Source organism: Centropristis striata, chromosome 14, assembly GCF_030273125.1.
Source record: "Centropristis striata isolate RG_2023a ecotype Rhode Island chromosome 14, C.striata_1.0, whole genome shotgun sequence".
In the NCBI taxonomy this organism is placed as follows: Eukaryota; Metazoa; Chordata; class Actinopteri; order Perciformes; family Serranidae; genus Centropristis; species Centropristis striata.
The window spans coordinates 14,222,938-14,235,788 of record NC_081530.1 but is presented as its reverse complement, the minus strand read 5'-3'; the positions used below and the strand labels follow the sequence as shown (position 1 = coordinate 14,235,788).

Here is a 12,851-nt window from a genome sequence, read left to right as displayed (position 1 = left end):
TCTCTCTCTCTCGCTCTCTCGGTCACACACACGTGCACGCGCGCGCACACACTATGATACATTGTTATCGAAATGCAGCTACAAAAATTTAAATCACTACATTATTTTGAATATATAATGCTTACTATATATTCCAAAGCTGCATTCACGTTATAAAGAAAATGTCAGGTTGTTTTGGTTTAACGTAGGCCTACATTTAATTTATTACGTCTACTGCCATCATGTGGTCAATCACAACAAGTTTTAGAGAAGTAGGTGTCATTGTTGGTTTCTGTCCCCCTCCAGGACGCACGATGGCGATAAATCAACCCGCAAAGAGGTAAATAGTCGAGGGAGTGTTGGTGAGACAGCCTTAGAGACAGCTGACTGAAGATCACGGCAGGCTAGTAAAGTTAGCAAAGCGATACCGGAAATGAGATGATTTTGTCTTCAAATTAAAGTGTATAATTGTTTATTATCGTCACACTGTTAAAGTAATCGCCTCAGTCATTTTTTGTCAAAATTGGGGTTTTTGCCTAAATCATGACGCCGGCCACCTATGGTAAAACCGCCTACATCCTCAATTGATCAGATCATGTGATTTTACCCCTTTAAGATCATCACTTCTTTGACAATTTGCCACATTCATAGGCATCAGATGGGAGATTGTTTAGTTGTCAGTTTAGTTTTCAGTGTTTTCTTGTTGACACTAATATTGGTAACACTTTATTTTGAAGGTGTCCACATAAGAGTGACATGAGCGTGTCATAAACATGACATGGGATGTGTCATGAACATTAATGACACTTTGAAGTAACATTAATGCTCATGATACTTGTCATGTCATGTTTCTGACAGGCTTGTGTGACTCTTATGTAGACACCTTCAAAATAAAGTGTTACCATATCTTGCTTAAGTCACAAAGGCATGTTCAAAAACATGTCTAAGTAATTTATTTATCTTAAGTTACATAATTTACACACATTGTTATTACTATGCCAATAGCCATCCTTTGTTACATCCTTTTTGAGTGAAATGATCAATAAATGTCATATGTTACACTTTTTTTGTTTCCTGCAAAACTTGAAAAAATGAGTTAGGCGATTATTTTAACAGGGTGACGTTAAATTAAAAGTGGACTTTATATGCAAGGATATGACAGCAACAATTGTTTGTTTTATGAACTGAATATATATTTTTTTCAAATATGGCGTTTTCTTACACATATCTGCTCTGAGTTGGTCAAGATTTTCTCAAAAACTGGTTGAGTTTAAAGAACCACCGGAAGTGTGTGGTTTAATCGAGCTAACTTGACATAAGTGGAAGTGTGTGACTGCACTAGTGATTACGGAAATAACTGCTTAGCCAGAATCAAATAAATAAAGGATTAATATCGAGTCACCACCTGTGTACGCCTGTAACACTCTCCACAATGTCCAGGCAATCCAACCGAACAACAGACAGCAAGAAGATGGTAGGCGACTCCCGCAGGATTAACATCAGCCAAACCTAGCTAGTCTAGCTAGCAGCATGCTAACCGTACTAGCCTGGTAGCTAACATAACAAATAGCTACACTACACCTCTGCGAGCTAGATTACTTGTCAGTTATGTATTTCTGTTTGACTTGTGTAGATAGATGCACGAAAGGCATTTGAACCAGTTGAATAGATTAGTATTTCATTCATAGGTTAACTTTACTGCCTTCGCCAGGAAATGTTCGTTGTAGCACAGAAGCTAACCCGTTATTGAGATAACTTTCCAAAATAAATCCATTATGTGCTATTATGACATGTATAATATAATATATAATATCGTCACCCTGTTGAAATAATCGCCTAACTATTTTTTTCAAGTTTTGCAGGAAACACAAAAAAAGTGTAACATATGACATTCATTGATCATTTCACTCAAAAAGGATGGCTATTGGAATAGTAATAACACTGTGTGTAAATTATGTAACATAAGAGAAATAAATGACTTTGTGACTTAATCAAGATATGGTAACACTTTATTTTGAAGGTGTCTAGATAAGAGTCACACAAGCCTGTCAGAAACATGACATGACAAGTATCATGAGCATTAATGTTACTTCAAAGTGTCATTAATGTTCATGACACATCCCATATCATGTTTATGACACGCTCATGTCACTCTTATGTGGACACCTTCAAAATAAAGTGTTACCAATATTAGTGTCAACAAGAAAACACTGATAAACTAAACTGACAACTAAACAATCTCCCATCTGATGCCTATGAATGTGGCAAATTGTCAAAGAAGTGATGATCTTAAAGGGGTAAAATCACATGATCTGATCAACTGAGGATGTAGGCGGTTTTACCATAGGTGGCCGGCGTCATGATTTCGGCAAAAAACCCAATTTTGACAAAAAATGACTGAGGCGATTATTTTAACAGTGTGACAATAATAAACAATTATACACTTTAATTTGAAGACAAAATCATCTCATTTCCGGTATCGCTTTGCTAACTTTACTAGCCTGCCGTGATCTAAAGTCAGCTGTCTCACCAACACCTTCAAAATAAAGTTTTACCATATCTTGCTTAAGTCACAAAGGCATGTTAAAAAAATTAACAATATACATTCACATTTTATTTTGACTTAGGCATAATAAATCCGCTTAAGTCACACACTTGATATAGGCCATTACCTTAAAGGGGTAAAATCACATGATTTCATCAACTGAGGATGTAGGCGATTTTACCATAGGTGGCTGGCGTCATGAGGAGATGATTTAGGCAAATAAAACAATTTTGACAAAAAATGATTTAGGCGATTATTTTAACAGTGTGACGATATATAATATAATATATAATATATATAATCATGTTCAGCCATGCATCACTTTCTATTAGCACTGTCAAATGAGTGGCATTAATGTTTATCTGAAGACTGTATGAATACAAAAAAGAATAATACATTATGTTAGTTAATTCTAAAGTTTATACAAGTTGTTTTTTACTTTTTCTATTAAAACCTGTATTTTAAAAAATGGACTTCGTTTCAGCACCAGGAGCTGTCCATAGTATGGAATGTAGCCCCGTATCTGTTCTCCACATTGAAGAAAATAAACATTAGCCTTAGCCAAAAATCTACCTGTGATACAAACATATGAGGGTGAAGATAATTAACTACATTGTTTTTAAAGTGTGGACCTTAATACAATTTCAACCCCAAACTGCCAGGGGCTATTGTCCACTATTTGTGTGTTTAATAAAGCCTATTTTTACCTGAATGCATCCTGCCTTCTTCAACATATACCTGAGCTTGAGGGTGGCTTGCTGATTTAATATAAAAGAAAGAAAGAACTCCAATATGTTGGTAGCATATAGACCTGATTCAGCCATTCTTTATTTGCAGTGGTGGAATGTAACTAAGTACATTTACTCAAGTACTGTACTTAAGTACAATTTTGAGATATTTGTACTTTACTTGAGTATTTCCATTTTATGTTACTTTATACTTCTACTTCACTACATTTTGAGGCAAATATTGTACTTTTTACTCCACTATATTTAGCTGCCAGTTTTAGTTACTTTTCAGTTCAAGATTTAACATAAAAACATAATTAATATGAAATGTTTGCTAACATGTTTTGAATTGAACATCATAAGAGTATATTATGAGGTAAAAATGAGCCCTACCTTAGGAAAATTAAAGCGGTCCGTACATAAATGCATCAAAAATAATAATCCAACAATATATTTTTAGAATATATGAAACAATCTGAGTGGGTCTATTCTGCATAATGAGTACTTTTACTTTTGATACTTTAAGTACATTTTGATGCTGATACTTCTGTACTTTTACTTCAGTAAGTTTTGAATGCAGGACTTTTACTTGTAGTGGAGTAATTTCACAGTGTTGTATTAGTACTTTTACTTAAGTAAGGGATCTGAATACTTTTTCCACCACTGTTTATTTGTGTAAAAACTTGCTACCCTCTGGCTATGTATTAACCGATTTACACATCCGTTTTTGGTTATGGTAATTTAATGGACTACCCCTGTTAGTTTTACACATCTTTCAAGAAGGAAACATTATTTTTTTATGCTAATTTAATTTCCATAACCACACAATGGTTTGCCACACACTATATTAGTGGTACATATTGTGATACCTTTATTCCTGTGTGATTTTACTTTACACAAAAATATAAATTCTGTTTTCTCTGTTGTAGAACTCTGAGCTGTTCACTCTGACTTATGGAGCCCTGGTCACCCAGCTCTGTAAAGACTACGAGAATGACGAGGAAGTCAATAAACAACTGGACAAAATGTAAGTATTCCCACTGACTGTTAGTTACTGTTTTTAGACCCAAATATGTCAATGACAAGATTTGTGAAACGAACAAACTAAATTAATTTTATTAATGATGTATGCACACACAAACTCATCAAATCATTTTTTTGTTTTTATAATTGCAATTTGTTTTTTATAATTGGTTCTTTGTTCATCCCTAAATTATATTACAAAAAATGGTTTAATGTTAAACTAGATCTGGGCTTGTCTTATTGCAGTTATGTATGTATGTCAGCGCAATTCACTTTAATATCTAAGCTGGTGGAATTTGTTATCGGCACAGTATGTAACATCGAGGCTCCACTATCATAATATACGCACATAACACATTTAAACTGAACAGTACCAATACCAAGTAACATACAGTCCTGCACATATTGTATATTAACTATTACAAGATGTGACCTTTGTTGCTGGGCATTAGATAGAGGGGATTCTCTGTGCATGCAAATATTGAGAACATAAACAGCACTGCTTTGCCTAATCATGTTAAAGTTTATTGTTTGCTTGTTAAACCAATAGAAGAGAAGGGGTTTTTCTGGCCTCTTTGCTTTCTCCCTTTAAAGCTCACCTTCGCACTGCTCCGATACATTCTGCTGCTCTCTGTTCAGGATGTATGTACTGTAGACTAAAACTAGAGCAGAGAGATGACATAATCAGGTTTCATTTCTCACACTTCTGTGTCAAAGTTCCCCTCGGCTCTTGTAAGTGCCCAGAACTTACAGGCCTTTGAAGAAGAGAACACTGAAATGTGTTTTTATGAGAGAAAAAAAAATCTCTGGAAGGCAATGCTGGACACTGTTATCCCAAAAAATAAGATTAAGCAAAATTGACTCAAAAGTCCAAAACATCCTGTCACGCTGACAGGTATTTGGACTGGATGTATTTTGCTTGTCTGGTTGTGGAGCAACCTTAAGTTTTCTCCAAGCTAAGTCACCCTGAGGCTCGTCTTACCTGGCCTTACAAGGCAGTGAGTCTGCACTGCCCACTCTGCAACGCCCACTGGTCAGTTACACCATGTTAGGATCGGGATGCATCAGTTGGTTTCAGATCCTCTAGTGAGGATGAGTTGACATGACCTTCTAATAAAAATGATCATAATTTCCTAAGCATATGATCTATTTTTTTAAGCATTCCATCTCTTTACCATAATATTTCCTCAGTAATGTTCCTCTACTATGAAAGTGAAGAGTGACTTTATCTCTCTGTCTTCCTGTCTTTCATAGGGGTTATAACATCGGAGTGCGCCTGATCGAGGACTTCCTGGCACGCTCCAGCATCGGCAGGTGTCAGGATTTCCGAGAAACAGCCGATGTCATTGCTAAGGTAATTGGACTTTTCCAGGCCAATCAGAGCGTGACCATGGACTTCTCCCAAAGATGGAGGGAGGGAGAAGGAGGGATGACAGAAAAAGATTAGAGAGAGTGATGTTGGTGAAACATCCCAACAATTGATGAGGGAAGGATGTTGGGAGGGGTTGGGGGAAAACTGAGTAGATCAGAAAAGCTTAAAAGTCCCAGTCTGCATCCGTCTGAACTCAAGGCCAAGATCGCATTCCTCTTTGCTTTGCATGATACTAACCTTGGTATCCAGGAGGGGATGATTCACTTACATGTGGAATGAAATGTAATCTCATCCCTCAGAAAGGTGATACACATTCAGTCATATCCTTTCTCTGCTTCACTGTCCAGGTACTCTTAGTTAAGCTTGAAAACAACTATAATACATATTAAATGTGTCTCTTGTTATTTAGTGAATCACCTGGGTGATCATATTACTGTTGTGAGATGTCTTACTTCAATTTCCACATCTCAAACTGAAAGATGCAGGCAGACAGTGAAGGCCTGACTGTGTGTTCAGCACTTCAGCTGTTTCGTACATGTTACTGCTGCCTGCTAGTGGAGTATTTCCCCAGATGTAACCCCACACTAGCTCAGGGAAATGGCTCTTGGTCATGAAGAGAAGGATCATGTCTGTAAATGGAGGACCACTATGGGACAGCGGTTTGGAAGAGCATTGATACCCTGCCTGAGGATATCATGTGACCTCTTGCTAAACTCTGGAGCCACCTCAGTCATTCGTCACTGAAATGTATATATAGGGGAGGTCCACTGTTAGTTCAAAAACATCTTTTTTCCACATCATGAGTGGCTTCTTCAGAGGCAAGACTTAATAATAGCATCGCTTAAGTTGTGGTGCTATTATGTGGGTCCATTATATTACTTTTCAGTGTTTCTAAAAATACTACAGAAGCCCTGACAGGCAAATAAGGAAAGCAATTCTGTTGATCCATTATCCAAGTCTGATCTAAATAGTTTTCTCTCCTTTGTTTATGAGTAAAGAACGGATGAAAAAAGGTTTTGCCAAGATCTTTTCAAGTTTCTCAATTTATTTCTTCATCTGTGAAACAGGTGGGGAAACAAAAGTTTTGGCAGGTAGTTGTTGGTTATTGTAATACTAATTCTGTCCACAAGAGGCTAACGTTTCACCACTAACCAATGTTCTAAATAGGAGAAAAGCATTTTTTTCCAAGTGAGTTTTAATTTCTCCATGCACTCTAAACACAATCACCATACGGTAGAAATTTATTTTTAATTAGTACCTTGTGATTTAGGGTGCATGGACTCCCCTTGAAGTTTTTTTCACTGATTAAGGAAAATTAACCCTTTCATGCATAGAGGTCACTACAGTGTACAGCTTTTAAAAAGTGCTTTTTCTCTATATATGCCTGTAATTTTGGGCACTGCTGCATATAGTCCACACTAGTGGAAGCTAATGCATCATCACATACAAAAAATCCTATTGGCTGGTCATTGCAAAGGGAAAAAGTAGTCAGTTAAACCAAGATGTCCGACAGACAGGGAAAAAGACCAAACACCTCGGCTTTTTCGGTGTCTAGCTTCAATAAAAAGATACCACTGCAGGTAAAAAAATATAATTACATCAAGTAACTTCTAAGGTGACATATTATGTAAAGATTTTCCAAGTTTTGATTTTGTATTTGGAGGAAATACGGATTAATCGTCTGTCCACTCAATTGTACATCATGCATCACTAGCTATGTTTCAACTTCAATGCAATGTCAATTACTAACAATGTTGTTCTTGAAAATAATTCATATCCTATAATGTTTTGGCTGTAGATCAACTTCTTTATGTTTTTTATCATGTAATTTGAGATTTTTTTACACACCAGAGGCAGACCCAGTGCCACTCCACCACCAGTGTTGCCACAGTTACCTTGAAAAAGTAATCCGATTACTGATTACTCCTTTAAAAAGTAACTTAGTTACTTTACTGATTACTTGATTTTAAAAGTAACTAAGTTAGATTACAAGTTACTTTATTAGTTACATTCAGCAGCTGCCGACAACAACCCCTCGCCGCCTCAACATAAAAATGACAACCAGTTTTAAATTGCCAATACTCATTTTATTTACTTTATTTTATACGTTATTTACAGTAACGTACAAACTTAAAAACAATTTCCTGAAAAAAATACATGTTTTTATAAAAAATAAAATAAAGACAGTCTTTCTTGACTTCACTTAAAAACAAATACTCTTTTTTAAATAAAAAATAAAATAAAGACAGTCTTTCTTGACTTTACTTAAAAATAAATACTCTCTTTTTTTTTTAAATAAAAAATAAAATAAAGACAGTCTTTCTTGACTTTACTTAAAAATAAATACTCTCTTTTTTTAAAAATAAAAAATAAAATAAAGACAGTCTTTCTTGACTTCACTTAAAAATAAATACTCTTTTTTAAATAAAAAATAAAATAAAGACAGTCTTTCTTGACTTCACTTAAAAATAAATACTCTTTTTTAAATAAAACATAAAATAAAGACAGTCTTTCTTGACTTCACTTAAAAATACTCTTTTTGTATAAGACTGTATATAACATAAAGACAGTCTTTTCTGACCTGACATATTTAACTAATACTGTAATGACAAAACCTACTGTTTTATGATCTACATTGTTTATAAATGTAACAATCAAAATCTTTTTAACATGTTTTATGAACACTTAACCTGTACATATATATATAATAATATATTAAAATGAAACAAACTCTGAGCATTTATACCCCGGACTGCCAATAGCGATCATATTGACTGCTGCATATAAACGGCAGTTATAGACCACTTTGTCCAGCTGTGCTGTGTGAATCGCAAGAGAGAAAGAGATGAGATACCGGGCGCGTACGGGCAAAAACTGAAGGAGGAGGATCGGATGGTGGCTCAGGTAGCGATGAGGAAACTGTCACTGTAAGCTGCACACCTGTCAGCTGCACACCTGTAAGCAGCTGTGCTCCATGCAGACATTTCTCAAACTTTATTTTGTAGGCTAAGGACAGACTAGATCGTGATTGTGTTGGATATAAAGCGCCATATAGTCATCCTTACTGATTGACTTAACGTAGCCTGAAGGTAGTGGGAGTGTCTGTTGTGAGTTTAGGGGGCACGTCAGCCAGAGCTGTAGTGTGTGTGTGAGTGAATGAGTGAGTGAGACTGCTGCCTGCTGAACAGAGGGTCGCAGAAAAAGGATCTGAAGTGCCCGTGTTTCGGCTTCAAAAACCCGCAGAACTGATCCGAAAACAGCCCAATTTTATCCACCCACCCAAACCCATTTTTACCCGCAAAATAGATTGCAAAACCGCCGATCGACGTCGCTCCCCGAGTCGCAAGAAGAAAGCAAATATATCGTTTTACTAAGGAAAATGACAAAAAATAGTAACGCACACAGTGACTTGGATATGTAACTTTAATCTGATTACTGGTTTGGAAATAGTAACGCGTTAGATTACTCGTTACTGAAAAAAGTGGTCATATTAGAGTAACGCGTTACTAATTAACGCGTTACCGGCATCACTGTCCACCACTGGCAAAACAGAGAGCAGTGTCTAAGGCCCCCCCTTAGATCTGGTTTGCCCCCAGAAACCACTGGCCCCAGCTCAAGGAAGCAAAAAATGCCAGTAGATGCCAAGATGCTGCATGCACACAAAGAACCTAGTAGATCTGCGTGCAGTGTCTTGCAGCTTTGTGCCCCGGATGCTTTGGCAACTATCATAGAAAATAGTCTCTCAAAAATGAGCAACAAGCATGATTTGACAGGAAATATGATACATGCTATAAGACACTATGAGAGAATATGCTCAGTTCAGAGACTTAACAAGAATACAGTATGACATCCCTAAAGATAAATAAAAAACAAGTTTTATGTTTATGTTAACTTTTATATTTATCAATAGAGCTCAAATAGAGAGGCCTACAGAGTAGTGGAGGAACCACCATTCCAACAGAATACCATATTACAACTGTATAACTAGATTACAACTATACCTATATAACTACCATGTTATTACATTGATGTGTTTTTACAGTGCAAAACGCATGAAGTACACTTGAGTGGACAAAAAAATATTTCTTTATAGAATAAAGATAGAATTTTTTTTTTTTTCAAACCTTGATTTACATCCCTAATGATGTATAAAAATACTTAGTAAAAAAATCCTGATTGAGTTTATCATAATTCATGCATGAGAGGGTTTTTTAAAGAACTAAGAAAATGAATAACCAGAATAGTTTTTCTCACTTGCCTCTGGCAATAAAATAAAGATCATTTTTACATATCAAATGTTTCTGTATTTATAAATATAAAGTTTCCCAAGTGCCAGTGAATATTTCATTCGTGTGACTGCAGTTGCATTAGCTTTCCACAAATTATCTGATTTGTCTATGCATGAGAAAGTATACCGACACGTCACAGGGAAGAAAAGAAACAACAGACAGCAGTTATCACATATCAGGTGTGTGTGCGAATAGGATCCCGCATTTCAGCTACATTAATGTTCCTGCACTGTTTTTATCCACTCCTCACTGTGTTGTGGTTGTTGTTAGGTTGCGTTTAAGATGTACCTGGGAATCACCCCCAGTGTGACCAACTGGAGCCCGGCAGGAGATGAATTCTCCCTCATCCTTGAGAACAACCCGTTGGTAGACTTTGTGGAGCTGCCGGATAACCACAGCACGCTGGTCTACTCTAACCTGCTGTGTGGGGTCCTCAGAGGAGCCCTGGAGATGGTAAGCTCAACATACTTACTATGAATTTAACTTTAAGTGGTGCTCATAGAAAGTACACTTTAGATTTCTTGTGCATATTAACAATTTAATCAAGAGGAATATAAATCTAAGCATTTATTTATGTGATTTAGGTCCAGATGGCCGTGGATGTGAGATTTGCTCAGGACACTTTGAGAGGGGACAATGTGACAGAAATCCGCATGAAGTTCATCAAGAGGATCGAAGAAAATCTCCCAGCAGGAGACGAGTGATGGGAATGAAAAGACCCTTTCCCTCAGCTTGTTGTGTCTCACTTAGGGAGGACTGAGTCAAACAAGGAACACTGTCAGGCGATGAACGAACTGACTCAAAACATCAAGATGACAACAAGGTATATCTCAATAACATCTGCACTGATCAGTGGTCAAGTTTTTGGGAAAAGTTTTTGTAGGTCTGTTTCATAGACTGTATTTCAAGATGTTTGATGTGTCTCCACTTCCTCCCACTGTACAAAAATGAAAACAAAATATCCTGGATACAGGCAGTACCATCTTACAATCGGTGACATCATTTGCAGCCAGATTTTGCACAGTAGTGATGTGGGTTTGAGCCACCAGATCCCCCCATATACCCACCCAAATTGCAGGGCAGTCTTACCTGTCAATCATGACGCCCCACCATCTTTTTACAGTTGTATAAGAACCACCTGAAATTGGAAAAAACAACTTTTACTTTACTGAGTAGTAAGTTACTTCTGCTAACAATGGGGTTTATGAACATGTTTTGGTTTAACTTTTGGGGAGCATTCATGTCATTCATCTTTTCATACAGTCTATGGTCTGTGCCTAAATGACAATTGTTGTTATTGCTGAGGAGAATAGAATGCCTCTGACCATTTATCCATTGCCATCCCTCATGGAGAGTCACTTTTTCTTCATTTAATGTTAAAATATCTGTCCTGATTCTTGAAAGAATGATTTATTTTCATTTGGGCATGTATAGACTGCTTTTTTTTGTCTTGGTGCGAGGCTGGAAAATCTTACATCGTAATGTTTTTATGTTTGACTTGTTTGTTTTCTTTTTTTTTTTTTAAGAAATCACACTAGATTGCTGCCAATTATATGGCATGTTAAATTATGTAGATGAATATGTCAAATAAAAGCGACATATTCAATATGATGCTGTTCCCCTATGTTTGTAGCTGGAGAGACCTGACACAGATCCTATACACACAGTTGTGTTTCCATCACTTTTGAGGACATTGCATTGGCTTACATTCATTTCCTGGAAAATTACCATAACCATAAATATACTTGCTAACCATAACCATACCCTTAACTTAAACCTTAAACATTATCCTAATCTGCACTCTAAAATGTATTAATTTACATTATGGGTACTTAATGTCCCCACAAAGAACGTGAGTCCCTACAATGTGACTGTGTAATCGGATATATGTCCCCACAACATGGTAAATACATGCGTGCACACACACACACACACACACACACACACACACACACACACACACACACACACACACACACACTTCGTATCCTCTGTACCACCTTGTCACTTCTGCTCCAGTGTGCTGTGGGAGCTTATTCCTTTGGTGTACCGCAGCCACTCTGCAAAAGAAAACAATAACAGACCTAATGCCTCTCTTATGTTTGTTCAGGGTACATGGAAACAATCTGTGTGCTTGTGGTTGTGTGTGCGTAGAAGTGTGTGTATCACCAGTGCTCGGTTCTGGTTGTCACACCTGTGAATGGCTTCACATCAGCCTGAACTAACGAACAGAACTTCTCATTTAGACCCACTGCACACCTCGTCAATAATCGAAAACACAAGTGGCCATTCACACACACACACACACACACACACACACACACACACACACACACACACACACACACAAGCAACCCTGGTGTTGCTTTAGAAGCAAAAATCTGGTCTGGATACCACGAGAGCATTAGCCATGTTTTTCTTATTCTTTGCCTTTTTTTGTTTTGTTTTATTGTGTAACGGAACAATAACATTAGTACCAAACTCACGAGTCTGCTGAAAGCACTGAGAGGATGAGATTGTCAGATAAGGATTTCCTTTTGGAGAAATCTGTCAGCTATTAGCTGCTGGAAACCTTCAGACTCTACACATCCTATTTTACAGCTGCTCGTACATGAATCCATTTCTGCTTTTTAGCATGCAGGCACTTGATGTAAAATTCTCCAAAAAGCCACCAGAGGTTGCTGTGTACATTAGGTTCCTCAGCTGTAGGCAGCATCATTCCCAGTATAAGGCTCAAGTAGGTATTGTGGGAGAATAACATTCCCTTATTTGTGGGAGTGAAGCCTAGAGCTGCCAGAAAACATAAATAAAAGGTTCATTTTCAGATTATGAATATGGGAAGAGCAGACAATTCACAGTAGTTGAGCAGAGTGGCCGATGCCAATATATGGACTCTAGCTTTGATTTGGCTGCAG

The 12,851-nt window shown here is 37.0% G+C and overlaps 1 protein-coding gene across 1 annotated transcript; it reads left to right on the top strand.

The window, feature by feature from the left end:
* The first annotated feature begins 1,278 nt into the window (after window positions 1–1,278).
* Window positions 1,279–11,544, top strand: trappc3 (trafficking protein particle complex subunit 3). The gene is made up of 5 exons (XM_059350487.1): window positions 1,279–1,453; window positions 4,182–4,279; window positions 5,530–5,629; window positions 10,207–10,389; window positions 10,521–11,544. The coding sequence occupies exons 1-5, from the start codon at window positions 1,412–1,414 to the stop codon at window positions 10,638–10,640; spliced, it is 543 nt and encodes a 180-aa protein (XP_059206470.1). The 5' UTR covers window positions 1,279–1,411; the 3' UTR covers window positions 10,641–11,544.
* The last annotated feature ends 1,307 nt before the right edge of the window (window positions 11,545–12,851 follow it).

What these genes read in the sequence shown, in the direction of transcription:
- trappc3 (XM_059350487.1), top strand. Translation starts at nt 1,412, where the DNA reads ATGTCCAGGCAATCCAACCGAACAACAGACAGCAAGAAGATG. An exon ending in CAACAGACAGCAAGAAGATG is followed by an intron (nt 1,454 to 4,181) that starts GTAGGCGACTCC and finishes TCTCTGTTGTAG; the next exon opens with AACTCTGAGCTGTTCACTCT. An exon ending in TCAGAGGAGCCCTGGAGATG is followed by an intron (nt 10,390 to 10,520) that starts GTAAGCTCAACA and finishes TATGTGATTTAG; the next exon opens with GTCCAGATGGCCGTGGATGT.